The following is a 25,194-nucleotide window of genomic DNA, read 5'->3' on the forward strand; positions in this document are numbered from 1 at the left end:
CAATGCCATTAAATGAAAGTGAGAGCGTGCGAGAGTCAATTTGACTGGTCAGATGGCGATATTACGTAGGTTGACAGTTTGTAAAGTTGGGCTCTTACAGAAACTGTATTTCTTGTAGCTTGAAGTCAAATAGTGAACGAAAATAAGTAAATAAATATATGTAAAAGGATAAGAAAAAATGAAGGCAGAGAATTGAAATAATGCCTGCGGTCCTCAATAAGCTACAATTTTTTTTCGATCTTTACACCATTCAGGATGTATCAGGTATAATATTTACAAAATTCAAACTTATTGTGGACATATTCTTGTGATTGTTGATTTTATAATTTGTGTTTATCGTTTAATTTTAAATTGATGTATTTTAGTAACTAAATTGTGACACGGAATATTTTGTTTGAAGTACTGACATCGAATCCTAACCTCAAATTTAAATGTAATTAATTTGACACATTTAGTGATTGTTATTCGCAGATGTTTTAGGTATAATACGATAGCAGAATCATTTATCAGTGTGACTTTTATAATGTAACTAATGCTGCTTCAAATCTAGGTGCAATGAAATCACCTCATATAATATTTTAGTAAACAGGCCTACAATAGTACTGGGAAACAAAATTTGTGCACAAACTCTTGATAGCATGATTTCTCACGATAAAATATAAAATAAAGGGAAGTCATGTGTTAAAGTTATGATTTTTCAGGATTGTTAATGTCGTTAAATGGGACAACACATTTGCACACTTTACTTATAGTATTAAATACGAGTATATAACCTACACTGGAACTGTCGTTCTCGTAGTAGAGGCCTGTTCCCATTTCATTCAAAATCCTCTGGTTTTAGCCAGGGCTGAAGGCAAGGAATTTTTGGTGGTGATAACAAATTCTTAACATAACTTTCTTTCGATGTAGAGGCGTCATTTGTGGGAGGGGGTGCAGGGTAGGGTGCTTGTCCCTACCCCTGAGTTTAAATTTAAAAAAATAATTGAGTAGTACTATTAAACATAAAATGTGAGAACTGAATAATTAATATTAAAATATTCCACTTCTATAAACTCTTAAGAAATAAAAGATTTATTGGTTTTAATTTAGGAAATTGTTTGGTGGCCTTTTCCCATCAGGAATAGCCTATACTAGAAAATCTGGTGTTTTAATCCACTGTATTTATTGTTAATATTTTCAGCGCATAAAATTAATTCGTTAAGACTGTAGTCATAGACCTATACCGAAAATAACAATATTTTTTCAACTATTATTTAGAGTAGACTATATGTGCAACCAAATGCATATCTCTCGGAATTCGTGATATTATTACTTTACAGATGTTAGGACACAGTGCTGAAAGATTTTGGAGACAATATGAATTGCTACTTTAACCTTTATAGAGACACGCACAGGTGCAATAAAATGTGCCGTATTATGTATAATTAGTGGACTTTACAGGTAGTGTTTCTCCATTAATTTCTAAATATCTAAAATTACAATTTTGCTACATGGTGTCACCTGTGGGAAAGGGAATATTTAGGCTCCGGCTGCAATAGAATTTGGGCAAATGAAATTTGAAATTTCAGATAGACTGATATTTACAACTTTACCCACACAGCCAATCATAAGAAATTGTCATGTCTCAAATCATCATTGTCATTCTGTTTAGTGGTCAATTTACCCCACTTTACGGTATGGAAAATAGTTTATTTCGGAGGAATGAAAGGGAGTACACCACGCAATATACCCTATAAGGTGTAAGACCTTGTCTGAAAAAAATCTTTCCCTCAAGCAAAACCTGAAATGACGTCCCAGTTTGGATGGGAAATACAGCTGGGAGACTCGTATCATATATTTATGGCACATAAAATAATCTTATCTCCAGTGGCATAGCATACATTTCAGGGCCCCCATCCGCGAGTATAAAATGTGGGGCCGTAAGTGGACAATCATTAAACAAATTGAAATTGGTAATTTCTTAGAAGCGGTGTACTGGGTACAAAGACAAACCTCCGAGCACATCTAAACGACATAATGCATAAGATGTTACCATCTGTGCTAAAGAAAAAAAAATCACTTTAAATTAATTTTCAAAATATTATTAATAATTAAGGCATATGTATGTATGTATGTATGTATGTATGTATGTATGTGTATGTATGTATATATATATATATATATATATATATATATATATATATATATACACGTAAAGTACGCAAATTTCGACAATTTGGTAGGAGAGGCCTACCTTTGTCGTTTTTCCGATAACTTAACCTCATTGGAAATCCCTACATGTTGTCTTTGTATATTCAGTTGGTTTTAATGCTGTTCTTTTTATTTTTATTATGCGCCATTGATGGATTGGGAGCGATAGGGTAAAAGCGGAAGTGTTAGGGGCGGTAGTCCTCCAATAAACACAAAGTTACATCCCGAATTAGGTTGAGATATAGCTTAATATATTACTTTGTTAGGTAGAACATAAAACTGAAATTGGATCGAATCTGGGCTAAGTCAAATGGAACTGTAATTTGTAAGTGATTGAAAAAATAGTATATAATAATTACAGGTACCTTTAAGAGAAACTAGTGCACGGTAGTCTCTTGTGATTTTACTTAATTTGTATAGTACCGGTATTTTTGGTCCACGGAAAATACTCGTCTTCTATGACTGTACTATCATGGCTGACTTAAGTATAGTTCCTTAAATTCATCTCCAAAAGTCCACTATAAATTCGACGATTTTCACTTTCAAAATCACCAGAACTTCCAGTGCGCTATTTTCGCTTACCATTATCTTATAATATGAACAAAAAAAATTTTTATTCCTATTTCTACTAGTATATTATTATGACATCAGTTGGCCACCGGTGTAGCTCAGTCGGCTAAGGCGCTTGCCGCCGATTCGAAGTTCTGCTTTGGTGCGGGTTCGATTCCTGCTTGAGCTGATTATCTGATTGTGTAATCCCATTGACACTAAATAATCTTGTCGTTAAATAACAAAGTAAAATAAAATGGCATAAGTTACAATGTGTTGTCCCATATCCACCCGTTTATACGCATATCCACAGCAGCTGGAATTTAGTATACCATTCCTATGAAATTACCAACAAATTAGGCCCATAATATATCAAACGCGAGTAAAATACGAAATTATTCAGAATAACAACGTATTTTGCATCACCATTTTTATCCTTTTTTTTTTTTACAGATAGCCACTACCTAATTATAACAATTTTAGCAAACATACGAGATAATGGACTAATAGAGTCTTTACACTTACTTCAGTTTTTAGTGTTGAACCGCCTTTTACTGGTTGCATTCTTTCAAACAAGTCCTCTACCAAGCAATCTATATTTAATTCACTCGCACGTAAAGTACAATGTAATAAAAATATTGAAGAATGCACAATCACATCATTCAAAGCACACTTAAAAAACCGAAGTGATTAGTAGAAATAGCAACCCAAAGTTAATGTACCGGTACACTTCGAATGAGTATTCGAGAATAATCGGAACATCCAAATGCGATTACTTATAAAATGGTCGTTACGATAACTTTCCATTGTTACGTCATCGCTTTCAAAATCTATATTGATTATCAATATGAAAATCAATATACATTAGAAATTTCAAATTGCATTTATACCGGTAAGTAAATTTAAACCTTAATTCAATTTCGTATAGATATTTTTACGAGAGAATTTTTAAGTACGTATTTTACAATATTAATTTCCTCAATTTTATGTTGGCATACAAGAGTGTGTAGGCTATAGGCTCAATCGTGATGGACGTTTTGTACTAATTTGAACTTTAAATAAATCATATGTAAGACGTTATTACGCGCAATTTTATTTGTAATTTGAATATCAGAGTAAAAAAAGTCAGTTACTTTCATGCACATGTGTTTCAATGTACTGTAGTTTTAATGTAGAATTGATAATGCAGAATAGCCTATATTACTTTTCAGACGTAAATACTGGGTGAACAGTATAGAGCAGAACAGTTTTCACGGCCTCGCGCGGCCTTGAGTTTCCCAGCTCCGCGCATAGCCGGCCGCCCGTGAAACCTGTTCTGCCCTATATTGTTCACCCAGTATAATATTGCGGAAAAATATACTTGACTATAGAGGGTGACCAGACATACTCTTTTAGAGATTCATATACTCTATACTCTTTTCTCTTCAGAACATCTGCAATTGTACTCTTCCCCTTATTTTTATTTTCATTTAACATTTAACGTATTTCCTAATTGGATTTCTTGTAATTTTAGAACTCCGGATACAAGACATGTACTGTAGTTAAAAGTTAAACATAATCAAATCATAAATTTGTTTAAATGCTGAGTCATTCGGTTAATTCTCACGTGCTTGATGCAACAATACCGACCATTGCGAATTTCACGGTGTCACTATTACCTGTGCATTTATAACTGGCAGATCAAGGTCACGTACAAAAGTACAAACCACGCACGAGTCACTGAACAAAAAACTGTGAGCTGAAGCACTGGTAATTTCGGCTGTCCCAACTGACTTCAGTTGAGAAGAATGATCCAGGATTGGGGTAAGCACACTTGGAAAATGCAGCCCTATTGCTTGACCTTAAGCCGCCAGTTCGAAATGCACAGATAATAGTGAATAGCGGTAATAAAAACATAACGCGCCTACGAGTTATTTTATTATTCCACAATAAATCACGTCGCTAGAAGTTACGAAAAGACGAAGAGATAATATGTTAACAGCCCTCAGAAGAAAAAATGTGAATACAAAGCTCTATTGTAGAGTTTACTTATCAGTTGAAAGAGGCTGTTGTGAGGTACGTAATGAAACGCAAATCTTTGCTTGTGGCTTTTGCTAGCAGTTGGATTGTGTTTTATTTTATATAATTTTATTAATAAGGAAATTAAATGCCAATGCTTATAGCCTGTAATAGTATAATAGTAGCAATTACCAAAATTTCCCCTTATTTTCATACAGTACAATGTTTTGTGCATGCACAACTGTACTCATATATATATATATATATATATATATATATATATATATATATATACATACATACATACATACATACATACATACATACATACATACATACATACATACATACATACATACATACATACACTCCTTTCGGTGAAATTTCTGGTCGCCCTACATTATAAGATGTAAAAGTTTCTTGTATAACATTACTCAGGGACCAAACGACGTGACCACTAAAAGCCCAGCCCCCCTTCCCGCATTGGTGGTGTGGGCAGTTTCATATTGAACTACTACTGCAACACAAGTAGTCAGTTATGTGCACTATGCTATCTTTATTCATGTCATCTCGATGCTAATGTGTTTCGGCAATTGAAGCAAAGTCTAATGGAATTATAATATCTCAAATATATGTAAATGAAGATCTTAACACGTATTGTTTATTTCCTGCCATTAGGAAGTCTAGCAACCCTGCTGCAGTGACTGAGGGACGGAATGCTGCTATTCAGACCTGAGTTCGTGTGTGTATTTGTAGGTGAGCCAGCAGTGCACTGTTGCCAAACTATGTACTGTAGACTTTCAGCCTCATTTTCTAATTGACCATGGACTTAATTAACAAAATGTATATATATATATTTTTTTATTTCTAGTGTATTCTACTGCCTTCTTCAATCTGCACAGTTATATCACCTCCATCTTGTATTACTTTAGAGATGTGCTGGTAAGTTTTAATGGATTACTTTAAATCAGATTTGCTTTCTTTTATAATCACATATAATATTGCACATGACATAGAAAAGTGACATAACTAAAAAAAACATGATTTTCAGGAGAGCAAAAAAACTGAAAGCGTAGAAATAAAAGCAATATTATGCTCATTTTAAAAATCAAGAAAATACTGTTATCATAAGAAATATATTTTATTGACATTAAGAAAGTAACTTACTTTTATGCTATATTTCTTCAAGTATCTTTTTTTCACGGAAGGTACATTCATGCATAGTGTTCTGCCCAAGAGCAGGTCTTCCACTGCAAACACAGCATTCTCCAGTCTTTCCTATTTTCTGCCTTTCACTTAGTTCCACATGTGATCCATATATCTTAATGTCGTATATTATTTGATATCTTCTTCTGCCCTGAATGCTTCTCCCACTCAATTCCTTCCAATGCATTCTTCAGTATGCAGTTTCTTCACAGCCAGTGACCCAGCCAATTCCTTTTTCCTTGCCTGATCATTTTCAGCATTATTCTTTCTTCACCCACTTTTTCCAACACAGCTTAGTTTCCTATTCTGTTTGCCCATTTCACATGCTCCATTCTTCTTCATATCCACATTTCAAGTGCTTCTAGTCGCTTTTCTTTACATCGTCGTAATGTAATGTTTCTGCCCCAAGTAATGCTATACTCCACACAAAGCACTTCACTAATCTCTTCCTAAGTTCTTTTTCCAGAGGTCCTCCTTTTCACTTCCTGGCAGCAGCTCATGTTACTGCTTATAGTACACTTCAAGTATTTGAAGCTGTCCACTTGCTCTACTGCCTCATTTAGAATTTGCAATTTTACCTTCTTTACTTTTCCTCCTATGACCATGGTCTTCGTCTTGGTTGCATTTATTTTCATCCCTTTTTGCTCACAGCTGTCATTTAGCTCCAGTAGCAGATCGCTTAGTATCATCTCTCTTTTGCTAACAACACATATCATCAGCAAATATGGGAGGTACAGTAAGGGTTTAATTGGAATAAGTTTGAGTTGTGTCATTTTTCGATAATATGGAAACTAAATTTATTTCATATTTTGATGTCAATATTATATTAACAATATAATAACTAGGGAACCAATTTATAGTTCTGTACCTGTTTTGTATGTTATGTCCTAGACGTATGTTATTAAGATATCTCTATGTTTCATGTACACAGGATCCCTCTATTAACATTTTATAGGATCTAAAATGCCTAAATGAATCATAAAGACCCATAAATGCCTGAAACTATGTTTGTGCCTAAAAGCACCTGCTTAGCATTTTACATATATGTTGAAATAAAAATACCGCTACTAAAAGTGCAAAAATGCTCAAAAAACTACAAGAATGCTATTTACAATGTAAAAAAAAAATTCTCTTACAGAAAACACTGGTCTTGCAAGTTTTGTCTGAGAAGTAGAGGGAAGAAGATTTTGCCTAATTTCCTGGAAACGAAGTTTGTTTGGAAAAATCCATCCTAGCAAAGGTAGGTAGGTTGTTCAGGTTAGGTGAGAGCTTACAAATTAGTTTTCACGTCAGTGCACCCCCGTTATGCGAAATGAAACTGACCAACAAGCAATCAGTCTCTTTCACTGTTAGAATTTGAGTCTTCAGTTCAGCAGCATTCATTGTCAGCACCAGTTCTTTGTACATAAATTCCATCTAAAATGGAGTAGTTACTGAAATTAAAATTATTAATTGTTAATGTTATATAAACTTCTAAAAGTCCTAAATTGGACGTTATAAATTCTTAAACCTATTTTTAGCACCTAGAAGTACATTCTGTATTAATAACAGTGCCAAATAATTGTAAAAATTATTGATTTAAATATTATTAATTTTGTTAATGTCATTGTTGATATTTTTGTTTATTTGTGTTGGTTACAGGAATAAAAAGCGAATATCTTAATTCTTTCATTTTATTCGAATAGAAGTATTTAGAGATAAGTTATCAAACTTATGCAAAGTATAATTGATAAATAATAAAAATAAAATCACTTTTCTAACATTTATATTACTCAGTTTGACCATTTTTATCATTGAACACTGAAATGTAAAAGTAGTTTTATGCTTTACGTATATGCTTAGAGTCTATGAGAGTCATAATGTCAGATTTCTTATGACCTGTGACTTTCATTTTACTTTCATATGCTTGCAAAACATATATATATTGTGCAAAACTATCAGGATGTAACATGAAAGAAAACAAGAAGTTTTATGTTTTATTCTCAGATTAATCATGTGGGTCATATAGGAAATATTGGAATCTGATTTCCGATATTTATGTAGATTAAATAGCACGGTAGATATTTTTTCATTGTAAATTATATGGGTATTATATGCTTGATATTGATCTCCACCTAAAATGAATTTTGCTAAAAATTCTCCATGTTTAGTCAACTGTCCGAAGACAGGTCTGAATCTCACAAGTATACCAAGAAGGCACTACTTATGAGGCAACTAAGTCAGGAGATAATGGGGTAGGGTGGCCAGTCCCTTTCCCCCTCCATTGCATACATCGCCTACTAGCTACATATTACACTAGTCAGACTTCAGATGTATACAAATAATTGTTCTTCCCCTGATACATATCGTCAACTGAGACATACTACCTGATAATATATGTACATATGAGCCATAACCTCAATCAGAGGTTAAATTCTCCTTAGGCCTATCTAAATGAAGAGTAAAGATATTACTATTGCATTCTAAGAATTTTCAAGTTGAAAGAAAATGTAATATTGTTAGTAAATATGGACTATGATTTTCATTTTCTCTGCACGTTCTTGTAACTGCACAGGTACAAAAAATTACATTACAATTTTATTGCAGAATCCATTGACCCTCTGCAAGTAATATTTACAAAATTGAGATTGTACATTATAAGGAAGTGTATGTTTCTGATTCTGCATCATATGAATTTGTGGTAAAGCATGGCTCATCCTCATCATCTTCCACAATAAAATGTCTGCTGATTAAATTTAATTTCGAAAAAACTATGTTAGATGCACGTGCAAGAGAAACAAGTGAGAATTCCGATCATCAGATGGGTGGCAGAGTAATTAACACATCTCACCAGACTGAATGGAAACGAATGTTGTGTCGCTGTTAAGTGAATTATTGCTCAGAAAGAATTAATTGAAATACTTTTGGGAGACGTAACAATTAAATCTCGATTAAATTAAAAATATATAATAATGGTGATGGTAAAGTTGGTGGTTGTACAAGCCTGCAACCAGTGACAGCATAGGTGTTCACTTCAGATGGTTACTCGGTTAGCTTACTGTCTCCATGTATGCGTCGTTCTTTCTTAGTGTAACTTTCCAAGTAAATTTTCACATTCTTACAGTTAGAATGGATGGCAGCTAAATGTTTGTTTGTCTGCTTGCTGTGGAGATCTGTGTGCTCAGTTTGAGGAGAGGTTTCGACATGAACTCTTTAATAATTCTTTGGGAATTTCTCAACAAAAATAAAACAAGTAAAACATTGTTGACAACAACTGATGAGATTCAGATAGTGTCAAATTCCTTGCCTGTAAGTCAGAAATTTCTCACACTTTTATCACTCATCAACTCTCTTATTGTAACATTTGACGTTCGTACAGTGCGTTCATAGCTCGGCCGGACCGTTCTGTGGTGGCCTTGGACTGGGTGAAGATTGGCGCACCTGCCACCAGAGTTACACATAAACGATCAGCAAGTCATGGGTACGGAACACTAACTACTCTACTAACATTAGGCTTACCTGCATCACAACAGATGTTGAAAGTGATGACCTTCAACTCGAACACATTACCTATATCTCCGAAAACAATTCTGGTTCACTCGCAAAAGTTCATGTTGACTGCTGTATTTCTCTCGTGATGTTGTCCTTCAATTCTTGTAATGTGTGCAGATTTGATGCATACACTTTATTCTTTAACGTTCCCCATAAACAAAAATCGCATGGAGATAGGTCAGGGGAATGAGGTGGTCACAATCCTCGACTAATTATTCTGTCACCAAACACATTTCGCAACTCATGCATAGAATTCGCAGTGGTTTGCGCTGTAGCTGAATCCTGCTGAAACAGCCACTCAATTGTTCATTTCTTGTTAGTTGCGGAAAAAAATTATTTAAAATTGAAGTTAAATAAACGTGTGAATCAACTGTTGTGTCGAAAAAATGGGACTGATAATTCTACTCGCACTCACTGCGCAGCAAACCCCAACCTTTGCAGTATGGTGAGGAACTTCATGAATAATATGGGGATTTTCGGTAGTCCAGTATCTATTGTTCTGAGTAGAAACGTGACTATGAAGATGAAACCACACTTCATCGGTGAAGAACATTAAAAGTGGGTCCACTTCGCCATTATGAACGGACTGCACAAACCAATTGCAATAATTAACCCTACTTACAGGATTTTGTGGTTGTAAAGCATGAACTACAGTTACCCTGTACAGCTTAAGTTTTAGAAGTTTCGTTGCCACAAAAGCTGACGTCTTGAAAATGTTAACCTCTTGTGCTGAACATCGCAGTGATTTGCGGGGTGAGTGCTCTAACCGGGCCCTTACTTCATCAAGCTTCTCTTCTGTCAGTACACGGCGTTGTTGAGCACGTTTCTTGTTCAAAAAAGATCCTGTATATCTGACTTTATTGACAAGGTCATGAATAGTTGACCTGCTAGGAATTCGAACACCTGCAAACCGATGTTCAAATTCTCTTCGACACCTTCTTGCAGAAGAGTATTTCACATAAGTATCATAGAGAAAAATATGTTGTTCTAAAGTGTACTCAACCATTATTAATAGACACTTTATCACCACGAGACAACACAATTTTACTCACAACACGCGCACAGACGTCTTTCCCTCACAGTCCACACCTGTGGAGTAACGGTTAGCGCGTCTGGCCGCGAAACCAGGTGGCCTGGGTTCGATTCCCGGTCGGGGCAAGTTACCTGGTTGAGGTTTTTTCCGGGGTTTCCCTCAACCCAATATGAGCAAATGCTGGGTAACTTTCGGTGCTGGACCCCGGACTCATTTCACCGGCATTATCACCTTCATCTCATTCAGACACTAAATAACCTAAGATGTTGATAAAGCGTCGTAAAATAACCTACTAAAATAAAAATAAAATAAAACTTTCCCTCACAACAGATCCAACTACCACGTCAACAGTAGCTACAGCGCTACTCTGGCAGCAGGCACGCCAATCTTCATCCAGTCCAAGGCCGCCATGGAACAGTCCGGCCAAGCTATGAACGCACTGTATATTTTTAATATATGTCACGTTTTGGAATTACATTGTTCTGTTACTTAAATCGTCATAATTTATTCTGTAACACTGATGCATTTCAACATATTTTGATAACATTTTATTTATTGCTTTTCTTTGCTCTCAAAATACTTGGATAACATGACACTTAGCTGTAGGAATTTTGTCTGATTCGAAATTGCTAAAGAGAACTCTTATCTTACAACACTATTTCATATTTAATTCTGATTTCATGTTTCTTCTTGCTACAGATGTATGATTTTTCATAAATGGCATTCTACTACGTGGGAAATAAAAAACAGCTGGTGATGATATGCTAGACTTGTGTAAGCAGTAAACCAACATCATGACCGAGTAAGTACTTATTCTATGATTTGATCCAAGAGCACTAATGAAAATGAAACACCACCACGTACAGTAGACAAAATCCATATGTAGGACAACAATAGAAAAATCACATGTCAAAAAATTAAATAAAACCCTTAAATTATTTTTCCTGTATAACTGAGTGACACTTAATTGATAATCTTAATCAGCGGAGCCGGCTACAGAATAAGATAAGAGGCTGGTAACATACCACATTTCGACCACCCAGCATTCTTACTCAGCAAGTGCTGCGAGTCTGCCATTGGTGAATGACGAACAGTCAAGTACCCACTATTATTAAAAGAAATGCTTATTAATACACTATCTAATGCAAAGAAGTTACTTTTATCAACGTATTTTTGTCCCTTAAAAGTCATAAGGAAGTAAGTAAGTAATTAGATTTATTATCAATGTGGACAAAAATCACAATCCTACTCTTAATAGTTACCGAATAAGAGGGTCTTAAACGTTTAAGAAAAAAAAAGAAACTTTGAATTTTTCACCAATATGATATTACACTTTTTGTTACATACAACATGAGCAATTTCCTCTGAAAACCTACAGGATTATTTCACTAGTTTCAACAGAATTGGTTTACAAATGAAGAAGTTACAATCATTCAAAAGAGGGGATGACTTATCACACTGTACAGTACATCAGAAGCTCCAGCACCCGAAGTTTCTGATGATTTAATTTTTTTGTGGTAGAATTATTTTTCATTTTCTCAGTACTTTTGTGGTATTGCAGTCAAGCACTACAGCTAACTCTTGATTTGCATCGTGTTTCTTATTTCGATTTTGTAACTTGCATGAGTGAAGTCACATATTATAGGCCGAACTTCAGTTGTCTTATAAAATGAATAATATTTTCATTTGTCCACTCCATTTACAATTACTGGGTGTTCAGTTCAAAGTGTGTCATGGCTTGCTGTATGCCGTCATGTGGCTATTCAATGAGCCTAGAGAATTCAATCATCCTACACTTCCTCAAAGGCGAATTACCTATGTGGCAGAGAAGTTGCCTAGCAAGTACGGCGTTCATTCTGAAGAGTACGTACCGATACGCATGGTAATGCCGGTAGTGGCAGGAATGTGAACTGTTTAGAAATACATAGTCTACTGAAGTGAGCTTTTTTCTTACTGTCGGGATATGGGGAGAGAGACAAGATGATTACTTACGTATTCATTGACATTAACTTTGATGGTCAACATGGACACGGAGCATTTGATTTGTGTTGTGGAATGTTGCTATACACAACCGATGATAACAAATACCCTGCGTACGACTTGCACGCGCAAAACACAGTTCGAAAGAAGTTATGGTAGCACACAGACCATAGAGACCGCCATCTGTTGCTATGACGTTGAAGTTATACCTTACACGTTCTCAAATTCAGATTGAACGCCTTGAATATAGGCAACTTCTCTGACATAAAAGCTGAAACTCGCTTCAAATCGCTGACTCACAACAGTGACGTCACGAACACCCAGTAGTTGCATTAATATACGTACTTCAGTGAACAAAAGGTACACACGAAATATTTTTTCTCCGGTAGCAGAAACTAAACTGGAGTGCATGCACAGAGTGTGCACACAAGGCTGTTGTATCCATCAATTTTAGAGTGCACGCACAATGTTCACGCTTGTTTGTGCATTGTGGATTTGAGTGCGATGTTCATTAAATCTGATACACCAGAAGAAACATTTGCACGTGCTATGTGAGCCACAGTGCAGAACTTTTGCTGCACTGCAGTAGATCAGCGACTTCACTAATGAAATATATTGCTTATGTTTATTATAAGAACGGTTAGAATGACACCAATTTGGAGAATGTAACAGTAATGATGTTAATTTGTTGCAGGATGTGTAGATCTACAACATTGAACTTCAGCAAAATTTGCAGATTGTGTTTATGTGATGATAGATTTCTTCTGCCTCTCTTTAATAGTGCAGAAAAAGTGCAAGAAAAGATCCATAGCATATCTCCTTCAATTGAGGTAAATATGTACACATACGAGGCCTGTCTAAAAAGTATCCGACCTTACATTTTCCCGCGCAAAGTAGTGATTCTAAGGTGGTGCCACTGTGCACGGTGGAAGGAGGAACCGTAATGCACATGCTTGAATTTTTTCACCGCATTCGCATGTGCCAGTCACTGGCTGGTGGTCGCCAAGTAAGGTGCTGTTCTAAGTGTTTGTCGGATTTAGTTTTCTCGCAAGATGACTGAACGAATTGAGCAAAGATACTCCATCAAATTTTGTCAAAAGCTTGATGATCCTCAAAGTCAAACAATTCGTAAGATTCAGCAGGTGTTTGGGGAAGATGCGATGAGTGTAACACAAATTAAGGAGTGGTTCAACCGATTCAAAGATGGCCGCACATCAGCGGAGAGTGAGCAGCGTTGTGGCAGGCCCCAAACTGCTCGGAGTGCAGCTGTTGTTGAGAGGGTGCGAAATTTGGTGATGGCAGATCGTCGTTTGACCGTGCGGGAGATTGCCGAAGAGGTTGGAGTGAGTAAAGATTCTGCACATGCAATTTTGCGTGATGATTTGAACATGAACCGAGTGGCTGCGAAATTCGTGCCAAAGTTGTTGTCCCCGGAACAAAACGACCTCCGTCGTGACGTTGCACAGGACCTTCTGGACACCGCCAACATTGATCCTGGGTTTCTGAACACCGTGATAACTGGAGATGAGTCATGGGTGTACGGGTACGACCCAGAAACAAAAAGACAGTCATCGCAATGGAAGCATCCCGAGTCTCCAAGGCCGAAGAAAGCGCGGCAGGTGCGAAGCAAAATCAAGGTGATGCTGACTGTTTTCTTGATGTCCGTGGAATTGTGCATCACGAATACGCACCGGAAGGACAAACGGTGACAAAGGAGTACTATCACGATGTTCTCCAGCGACTCCGTGATGCAGTTTGGCGCAAAAGACCAGACATGTGGACGGCGAACAACTGGCACATGCATCACGACAACGTCCCCGCACATTCATCCCAATTGATCCACACTTTCTTGGCCAAACATGGAATTACAACCGTTCGCCAACCTCCCTACTCTCCAGACCTGGCTCCTTGCGACTTCTGGTTGTTTCCAAAATTGAAGACACCACTGAAAGGATCCCGTTTTGAGAGTAGAGAAGAGATAATGCGGAACGCGACGACGGAGCTGAACACCATTCCAAAAGAAGACATCCAGAGGTGTTTCCGGTAGTGGAAGGATCGGTGGGCTAAGTGTGTGCAAGCACAAGGGGCCTACTTTGAAGGGGATTAGGGTCCCAACCCTGTCAGGTATTTGAAATATTTTTTCTGGCTGAAGGTCGGATACTTTTTAGACAGGCCTCGTATATAAATGTACATAGTGAGAATCTATTTTAACTGGAAGGAACTGATATTGAAAAAAAATATACAGATGTGATTTAATAGTACATTATGCAACGAGCCTATAATGGTAGTAATTAAGACGCGAGTATGTTTATGAAACGAGCGCAAGAGAGTTTCATAATTTTCATACTAGCGTCTTAATTACCATTATAGGCAAGTTTCATACGACGTTTTATGCTCGACCATATTTCTAACTTGAAATTGTTCATAAGTATTCATGTTATTCTTATCTGACTGGGGAGCGGAACTGACCTTGTGCAATATCTCGTAAATTGTGAGATGTGCGCAGATTTTTTCTGAGGAACAAATGTCATTGACCTTGATATAATCTAGAGAGTAAAATGAACATTAATCTTGATATAACATTGAAATTGATTTAGACATTGAAAAAAGAGATGACAAATTGAATTTATTTGAATATTATTTACAATTAACACTAATTATTATAGTGACAGAACATAACCTTCTGCGACAGTATTGGATATCCAGCCTCCGTGACGTTTCGCTAGTTGTCTTTCGATTGCATATCCGAAAACAATCGAAACTTGTGCTTTCATATTGCTACAATGGTGTTTTCTGATTGGTGGAACACATGAACTTTAATGAATAGGTGTACTTTAATGAGGTCCATTAAAGGGCTGCTACCAGGTGTATAATTACTATATTTCGGCATGGTCGAGCATAAAAATATTTCTAATATTATACTCGAATATGTTATATGCAGAGCCAGGAATTTTAGGTGCTAAAAGTTAAGAATGACACTGAGTGTAGATGAATAGAACTGGTGCCCGTCAGGAGAGTTTTAAGCTCAGTTCACAAGAGTCTGATATGTAATAATAGACAACAGAGTCAGAAGAACTGAGCAATGGATCTTGTAAATCGTGCGCTAATTTGTAAGTGGGGTTAAGAGAATTAGAGATCTTTAGCGGTACCAAAGGGAAAATACTGAATGACATCTCAAAGAAGTGGGGGCATGGCTTTTATAGTTATAAACTATAGCGAGGAACAATATTAACTTTTAGCACCTAAAATTCCGGGCTCTAGTTATATGATAGTCTCGTTAAGGAACAGAGAGAAGTCCTTTCTGATAAAGCACGTTTTCTGTTAAATATGAAATACATCATACCACAAAATTTTGTATTCTTATTTAGGTGTTTGCAGGCGATGGGTTGCCATCACAAGTGTGTAAAGAATGCATTCGCCAGGTCAACACAGCATATGAGTTCAAGCTGCAGTGTGAAAAGGCCAACACAACCCTGCGTCAACACCTGACTCACCAGCAAGCCCAACACCCACCTGTGCAGGTGTGTCCTGTGTCCTTTCATACTTAGGTTAATTAAACAGTAGTGCTTGTTGAGTATTCTTATCCTTTGTAAATATTAAATATCACTATAACAACAGAATGTGTGCGTCCATTTAGTGCTTAATGTTAACCCTCGCAGCTTAGCTGCTATGGAATTTCATGCTACTTATCTGGGGTCTTTTTTACTCCAAGAGTATTTGTTGTTAATAATTAAGATAGTTTTTAGTTTAATCCATTTTTATATACAGTATAAGAAAATTGGAAGTTAGTGCATCTAGAGTTACTCACTATGTTTAAACAATGAATGAATTAATCAATTAATTAAATTATACATATTGATTACACAACTTTTAACACTGTATCACTTCGGAATATGTATGATAAGAACTTTCTTGTGTTAAATATTAACGTACCTTGTTAACATGTTTCGACCTATTTTCGGTCATCTTCGGAACTTCGAAATTAAATTAGTTTAATGGCAGACTATTTATTCAGTATCTGTGTTGTTTTTTTTTTCAATTGTAAGAGAACACATTGACTTTCCTTGAAATATAACACAAAAAGGCATTTGTTATTGCATCAAGTGTTAATTATTATGTTTAAACAATTAATTAATTAATTTAGTCTCATCATCTGCTGGAGTAGAAAGAACAAGAAGCTAATTTTACAAATACAAATAATTACTCTTGAACCACAACATTTTACCCATAGACTACATACTAGTTCATGCTGTATTTGTTTCAGAGTACATGTTCACTTTGCTTACAACAAAACACTATCACTGCAAAATAATTCTAACTAGAAAATAAAGACATGTTCTATAGCTGGGGCTATCCACGAACCCAAGCAATAAACATGAAAAAATAATTAATATGTGATTATGAAATAATAATTTTAATTGTAAAGGAAACTAAAATAACCAAGGATAGCATATCTAGGTTACTGGAACATTTCGGAATGTAATGTATGTAGATATTAATAATAAAATATGGCGTGTGGTCTGAAAAGACCCCAGGTATGTTAAATGCTTCAGCATTGCCATTCAAGCTCTAATTACTTCGAATTGATATTCGAAATAAAACATACAAAGAAAAAATGAATGGCTAAAACTAAAAAAAAAGAAGGCAACCATGCATTGTTTGTACTGTTATGCAGTAAATAGCACAAGTAGAATATATCCGTAATTAGATGAGTACCAGTACTTAACCAGTGAAACTGTATTGCAAATTTTTGCTTTCAGGTTGTTTTGAAGGAGGAACCTTCATCTGGCGATGATGATACAGAGTCCACAACTACTGGAAATGCAAATCATGACAATGTAAGTATCATTTGTTTTCTATAACAAATTTTGGTTGGCAATGAAATTCTAAAGAAAAACATTTTGTAACTTATAAGTGATAATTTCATACAGACCAGAAAATTATTATATCTATTAGGATCTGAATTTCTTATACCATAATGCAGACACCTTCAGCAATGCAATTAGATGGTGTAATTTCTCTGCAATCTTTTAAGAACCTTGTAGAGTATCCATTTTGAATCTTTCGTACACTACGTTTCACACTTGAATATAAATAATTGATTAAATGGCGATCTTAGACGTGTTAATTATGTAAGCATGTGCGGCTTACAGCTGTTTCGGTGCTGCTTGACATCATCCTCAACACACAAACACAAACAAATAAGTACAACCACACAGGACAAACTCATAGGCAAAAGTTGCGACAGTTTCTACATTGGACAGACAGGCAGATCATTCCAAACTCGATACAAAGAACACATTAAAGCAATAACCAGAGGACACAATACATCTGTTGAGATGACGCTGAGACACAGAGGGCCCTGAGGAAGGTGTCAAGCAGCACCGAAACAGCTGTAAGCCGCATATGCTTACATAATTAACACGAGTAAGATCGCCATTTAATCAATTATTTGTAGAGTATTAATATATCATTGAGGAGTTTTAATTGTATTTGATAAAAGATACCTTGGTGTTTGCATTGTGTTGAGAAATAGAATTTGTTGAAATGTAGCTACTGTGAAAGCTGGAAATATCTTGACTTCATATTTATTAAAATATGACACAGCTGTTGTAAATTTCTGTTGTAACTTTAGATCACTAGAAGTGATTCCCTTATTGAGAGTAATGGATATGCCAGATGAATGATAATACAATAGGTTCCAGGGAACATTTTCACTGTTTCTGTCAGCCGGTCCCCCCACTCCGATCACTGCTTGCATCCGCGATCTCATCTTCAGGTAACTTGCCCAGATATCTAAAGTAACAGAAAACGACCAAAAATTTCAGGTTTCTATGACCTCCAGGACAATGTACATAGTTTATATACACATGAGAATTTCCTGTGATATCAACACATCAACAAAAGTATATCACTTCATCAAAATTCGGTCCTAGCCCTGGATATTACTAATTTCTTCACAGCCCTCATTCATACCATAATTATGCTCAATAACAATATATAACATACACTCAATAGTTTGTGGGATTGCCAGATCTTACGTTTTTCCTTCCTGCATTCTTATGTTTTTTATCTTAAAGACATCTTCCGTAATTTGAGGGTTATCTACATTTTTCTCCTGAATATAATTATTTTCAACATGGAGTCTATTAGGCCTATATGCAGAGAATTATTTTCATAATGTCCTGTGTGTTCGCACTATTTAAACAAATTGCTTTAAAAAAAAACTAGAACTAGTGGCTTGACTGAAGTTGGCATGTTGGAATGTAACAAAAGTTCCAAATATTGCAAAGGTATTTGGTATTCTGTTCATTACACCAAGCTCTAATGCCTGTGTTGAAAGAGTGTTCTCTTTATTGAAGGTTTTAAGTGGTCAGATGTAAGAAAATAGAAATATTCCGTGGATTTGATCCTGTTGAATCCAGCCACTTTGCTTCGGGGGAGGGGGGGGAGGCGAATCGATTCTCCAGGAATGGTTAAAAATTTTGAAGAGCAATTGTACAAACATTTATTGCGGCAACTATTTATTTCAGAGTTCATTCATATCGATGGCTAAGAAGTGATACCTTGTATCTACAAAAATGGTCATTTAGATTAACTATATTATTATTCAGAATAACTACATTAGAGTATAGTAGAAGATCTTGCAAAGCAGAAGCTTATACTGTATGATAAGTTCGTTTATTTTGAGAAAAATCAGTTTTTAAAACAGTTTCTTTATTCACTTGCGAATTTAAAGATACGAGGTATCACTTCTTAGCCATCGATATTGATTTAAAATGTTGTATTTTAAGTTACTCTTTACAATAATTTTTTATGTTGAGGTTTTTCTATATCCAATACGTATTTAAATGAACAAAAATGAGCCCACACTGCTTCTCTCTTACTGGTATTTCGATAAATTGTAGTAATGACATCACCATGAGTTAGTGTGTTATATGCTTTTCTTGAGTGAAATTTGGCACTTGGTCTTACAAATTATAACACACAGCATGGTGATTGTTGTGGCATTTTTTAAATGACGTGGCTGCATCAGAATTGCCACACTGTTTTTTTTTTCTAATTAAATCAAGTGGAAAATTTAAAAATCGAATTTGATTAGACACATCATTCAATTTTGGTAGGAATGCAATAATCAGAGCCAGGAGAAGGGGAACTCTATGAAATTGCCCCCCAGTACTCCCCTGGATTCAACACTTGACTTTATAAAGACTGAACTACAAGTATATCTCAACTTCAAACAGTCATTCAGAGAATTTATCTTGGAGAGTAAAAATACTACGAATTATTAATTCAGGCTGCCAAATCATCTGTTAAATACGAGTCATGTCAGCAGTGCTTCATGATGAAGGGTTTTATTACATTTGTACTGTAAATATACATTGTTGGTTTACAAGCATAACACATTAAGTCAAAAATATTACTTCTAAGAAAAAGGTGTATATAATATACATAATGTGTGAGTATAAACTTAGAATTATAAAACGAAATACACTTAAACAGAAATAACTTACTAAAAATAATAATATTTTGAAGATTCACTTTTGTCAGAAGAAAAATACCTTTTCTCATAAGTAATATTTTTGATTTAATGTGTTTTGCTTGTAAACCAACGATATGTAGGCTTAACATAAGGTTCTTTAAATGTATTCTATAATGTTAAATGTCCAAAATAGAATTAAGAATGGTAATGACCTTACACCTTAAACAATTAACAATCAATTACATGCTACTAAATCCGTGGGAAGTTCACATCTTTAGTTTTGTTAAAATTTCCTGTTCTTCCTAAATCAAATCTGGAAGCTCTAATATCTGAGCTAATAAAGATAGTATGTACTGTTTATGTAAATTCGTTAATATTTTCTGTATATTAAATCGGATAGCTGTTTGTGACTCCACCATACTTAAAACTGTCGAAAATAAGAAATAAATATCAAAGATCCTTCAATAACTGTCTATTCTCTAAACCCAATGCATGATACAAAGTTTACATTAGGTTACATAAAACATATCTACGACTAGCGCTTTCGCTATTAAAATAGCATCTTCAGGTCTGACTTGCATGTTATTGAGCTTTATACATAAAGACATAGATGGAAAAGCAACAGCGAACTTAATAAGATACATGACGTGAGAGAATTACATATTGAAATGACAATGCTAAGAAGGCAAAGTAAACAATATTTGGCTTGAAGCAATCGAATATTTGTAATAATTTAAACCACTGAAAGGTCTAAAAAGATCATAAAAAATATGTCTAGAAATAAAATTCTGTGAAACATATGTGCAGCTTATAAAATGAGACAATAACAGTTAAGAAAATAACAAATTAAAATATTATCTGCATCAGTCATCACGACGTGTGATATGGCAGCTCGTAGTGAAATCTGCAAAAATCATTAAAATAAAAAAAGTTTTAACGAAGGAATCTACGTGGATAAGAAAGAAATCATGTAACGATAAACCACTTACGAGATGTTTGAAGTAGTAGGAGGCGGTGATGTTGCCTGGCCGATTATGTGGTGGTGACTGGTGCAATGACATACAGTATAAAGGGATCACGTCATGACGCAAGTGGAGGGGGCACACGCTGCAAGGAGAAGAGTTTCAATTGGCTAATTTAAATAAAGGGTTATTGGAACTGGGTAATTGTTCATTAATTAATGAAATATTATTATTAAGCAATTTAGCTATATAAAATTCTTCTGCAACTAAATTAATGGTTCCGTTACTGATGGGTTTTAAAATCTGTAAAGCGTCGGATATTCTTTGGAGTTCGTGATTGTTCTCAATCAAATGGGATGCAAATTTGGATTTATTACGTTTGTGACGGAAGTCTACCTTATGTTCTGAATATCTAGTCCTAAAGTTTCTTTTAGTTTGGCCAACATACTTTTTTGGACAATTCCTACAATGCAGCATGTATACTCCACCACCAGTGTATTTATCAAAGTTACAAATATTATTAGGAATAACATTATTAAGTTTATTACCTGTTCTAAAGGTGACCTTTACATTTTCTTTTTTGAAAAAATTAAGTAACTTGTATGACGCATTATTATAAAAAGACATTACATTTTCCGCCTCCTACTACTTCAAACATCTGGTAAGTGGTTTATCGTTACATGATTTCTTTCTTATCCACGCAAATTCCTTCATTAAAACTTTTTTTAATTGATTTTTGCAGATTTTACTACGCACTGCCATATCACACGTCGTGATGACTGATGCAGATAATATTTTAATTTGTTTTTTCTTAACTGTTATTGTCTCATTTTATAAGCTGCACATATGTTTCGCAGAATTTTATTTCTAGACATATTTTTTATGATCTTTTTAGACCTTTCAGTGGTTTAAATTATTACAAATATTCGATTGGTTTCAAGCCAAATATTGTTTACTTTACCTTCTTAGCATTGTCATTTTAATATGTAATTCTCTCACGTCATGTATCTTATTAAGTTCACTGTTGCTTTTCCATCTATGTCTTTATGTATAAAGCTCAATAACACGCAAGTGAGACCTGAAGATGCTGTTTTAATAGCGAAAGCACTAGTCGTAGATATGTTTTATGTAACCTAATGTAAACTTTGTATTATGCATTGGGTTTAGAGAATAGACAGTTAGTGAAGGATCTTTGATATTTATTTCTTATCTACTTATTAACTTGTCGGATCAACATGCCTTTCAAACTGTTGAAAATGTTAAATTCATTGACATATTAAACAGAATCGAAAATGTACTTACTTTATTTTCATTTTATGAATTTACAGCCTGCTAGCAGTGAGCCAGAAGATGAAGATGGGTGCAAGACTGAAGGTGCCAATGATGATCGGGGGACAGCAGGCCATGAGGACCGCCCACACCTGTGTGCATTGTGCGGCAAGGCATTCAAGTACAAGTCCAACCTATTGCAACATGCAGCACTGCATGTGCGGTGCAATGTATGTGACAGGCAGTTCGGCAGCAGAGCCGAGCTCCTGACCCACATTGCCTCACACCTAGGAGACATGCCTCACCAGTGCACCGAGTGTGGCCAGTGTTTCCAGGACGAGGTGTCATTGACCACACACCGCACACTGCACGAAGCTCGACAGCATCACTGCACACAGTGTGGGAAGGCATTCAAGACCAAGTACAACTTGACAGTGCACCAGGCCCTGCACACCAAGGACCGTGCACACCTGTGCACAGTGTGTGGCAAGGCATTCAAGTACAAGTCAAACCTGCTCGAACACGGTGTGCTGCATGCTGACGAGAAACCATTTCTATGCACACAGTGCGGCAAATCGTTTAGAGGCAAGTCCAAGTACACAAGTCACTTGGCCACGCATTCGGAAGACAGACCTCACCAGTGTGCTGTGTGTGGCAAGGCGTTCAAGCACAAATCCAACCTGTGTAACCACAAGGCACTACATGCTGACAGTAGGCCGCACCTCTGCAACGTGTGTGGCAAGTCATTTGGCTGCAAATCCAAGTTTACCAGTCACGTCGCTTCCCACTCCGAGGAGAGGCCGTTTCAGTGTCCTGTGTGTGGCAAGGCATTCAAACACAAGTCCAACTTGTGTAATCACAAGGCACTTCACGTCGAGAACGGACCCCATGCCTGTACTGTGTGCAACAAGTCATTTGGCACCAAGTCGAACCTGGTCAAGCACGTGGCCATACACTCTGAGGAGCGGCCATTCCAGTGCTCTGTGTGTGGCAAGGGTTTCAAATACATGTCCAATTTATGCAATCACAAAGCACTGCACGTCGAGAATGGACCACACGCCTGCACACAATGCGGCAAGGCATTCAGCTGCAAGTCCAACTTGGTGAAGCATGTGGCTGTGCACTCAGAGGATCGGCCATTTCATTGCCCAACATGTGGGAAGGGCTTCAAGTACATGTCCAACCTGTGCAACCACAAGGCACTGCACACGCAGCGTAGTCCATTTCTATGTGCTGTGTGTGGCAAGGCATTCAGCAGCAAATCGAATCTGGTAACGCACTCAGCATCACACTCGGATGACCGACGCCATCAGTGTGCTGTGTGCGGTAAAGCCTTCAAGTTTAAGTCGAGCCTTACATCACACCAAGCTTTACACTCACAGGACAAGCCCCACCACTGCAGTGTATGTGGAAAGGCGTTCAAATGTCGCAGCACATTCATCAACCACATGCGCATGCACACAGGTGACCGTCCACACCAGTGCCCAGTGTGTGGCAAACAGTTCACCACACTTGGCAATTTGGTTGTGCACCGCAGAACACACAGCGGGGAAAAGCCCTACCGATGTGAGACATGCCTCAAGGCTTTCAGTGACAAAGGAAACCTCACTGCACATTTGGCTGTCCACTCTGGGGAAAAACCCCACATCTGTGCCACGTGTTCACAGCCGTTCAAATACCGGAGCAGCTTAAAACGCCACATCAGAAAACGCCATGGCGGTGAAGGACTGCCTCTTTCCAAAGTTAATTCATACTGAAACACCTAACAACAAGAAAAAATTCCACCTTCAAATAAAATTAGAGTACAAAATAGATGTAGCAAAATGTCGTCTTACCAATAAAGTAATATTTTATCACCATTGATGTCAGAGAATCACTTCAGTCCTCACCACAGATTTCAAACCTACCTAGATCACTAACTTAGCATTGGAAAGTGAGGGTGGAAGCTGCCATTTTTAAAACTGGGAAGAACCTGTGTTCACTCCACAAATTTTTGTTATATGCCAGTGATATCAAGGTCAAGAGCAAGTAGACGTTCTGTGTGCGATCAAGCGCTCACTGGTTGCAATGAATCTATTCTCAGGCAGCAGCAGAGAATAAGTAGAGGTGAGCAAAGTGAAGTCTATTGGCCTTTCACTGCAAGATGAATTAAACTGTTTTTAAATAACAGATCTGTTACATTCATACAAGACCATAACAAATCAGAACATGTTTTGTAGAGTGTACCTCTCTAATAAATGCAAAGAATGATAAAATAGTAGGCTACAGTAAATAATAAACATAGCTTCTCCTTAACTTATATAGTTTCAGAGAGTAGCTAGAATATAATTAAATTTTATAGCTTCTCCTTAACTTACATAGTTTCAGATAATAGCTAAAATATAATTAATTTTTATATAATTATCTAATAATCCAACTAATATAAAAACACTGTTTTCCTGTTTTAAACTTACCAATACAAAAGTGAAAGAAATTACAGGACATCGTGCATACGGAAAAATGAAATAATACGATTGCAACAAATAATAAACATAGTATATTTTTTATCTTAGAGGTTTTAGAAAATGAGGCCTACGTAATTAAATGCTATGTAACTGTTACACACTTAATAATGTACTTATTATATGAACAGCACATTTCTAGAAACAAATTTAAATTCCTGACTTCTCGTCTAGTACAGAAGTGTTTTTTCTTGTTTTTGCTGACACCGACCTTCTTATGTCCGGTGAAATTATGTTTCCTGCAGCATGACGTAGCATAGCACGCTTATTATCTTCTGATAGTCTTGGTATTAGCCTTGGTTTTGTGAGTTTCATAAGTGAGGAAAATTTCTCACATATGTGCTTACTGCCAAATATAGAAATAATTTACGCCGCAAATATTCGTACCCTGGATATATTACCAGGCAAAGCAAACTTCCAACTTGACTCTGTTCACGCAATTCAAAGAACCTGGAGGTAATTTTTCCTTGGATTAACCAAAGGACATCACAA

General features: G+C 36.2%; 1 protein-coding gene across 2 annotated transcripts; it reads left to right on the forward strand.

Moving 5' to 3' along the window:
• Window positions 1-24,064, forward strand: LOC138708058 (zinc finger protein 665-like). 2 transcript variants are annotated; one of them, XM_069838185.1, is made up of 10 exons: window positions 1-264; window positions 5,416-5,493; window positions 5,609-5,679; window positions 7,082-7,183; window positions 9,047-9,231; window positions 11,207-11,309; window positions 13,182-13,317; window positions 15,856-16,008; window positions 17,248-17,325; window positions 22,261-24,064. In XM_069838185.1, the coding sequence occupies exons 6-10, from the start codon at window positions 11,302-11,304 to the stop codon at window positions 23,956-23,958; spliced, it is 2,073 nt and encodes a 690-aa protein (XP_069694286.1). In that variant the 5' UTR covers window positions 1-264; window positions 5,416-5,493; window positions 5,609-5,679; window positions 7,082-7,183; window positions 9,047-9,231; window positions 11,207-11,301; the 3' UTR covers window positions 23,959-24,064. The 2 variants fall into 2 exon arrangements, with proteins under 2 accessions (XP_069694286.1, XP_069694285.1); XM_069838184.1 differs by lacking the exon at window positions 9,047-9,231.
• The last annotated feature ends 1,130 nt before the right edge of the window (window positions 24,065-25,194 follow it).

Source organism: Periplaneta americana, chromosome 10 (genome assembly GCF_040183065.1).
Source record: "Periplaneta americana isolate PAMFEO1 chromosome 10, P.americana_PAMFEO1_priV1, whole genome shotgun sequence".
Lineage (NCBI taxonomy): Eukaryota > Metazoa > Arthropoda > Insecta > Blattodea > Blattidae > Periplaneta > Periplaneta americana.

What these genes read in the sequence shown, in the direction of transcription:
- LOC138708058 (XM_069838185.1), top strand. An exon ending in CCCAACACCCACCTGTGCAG is followed by an intron (nt 16,009 to 17,247) that starts GTGTGTCCTGTG and finishes TTTTGCTTTCAG; the next exon opens with GTTGTTTTGAAGGAGGAACC. An exon ending in GAAATGCAAATCATGACAAT is followed by an intron (nt 17,326 to 22,260) that starts GTAAGTATCATT and finishes ATGAATTTACAG; the next exon opens with CCTGCTAGCAGTGAGCCAGA.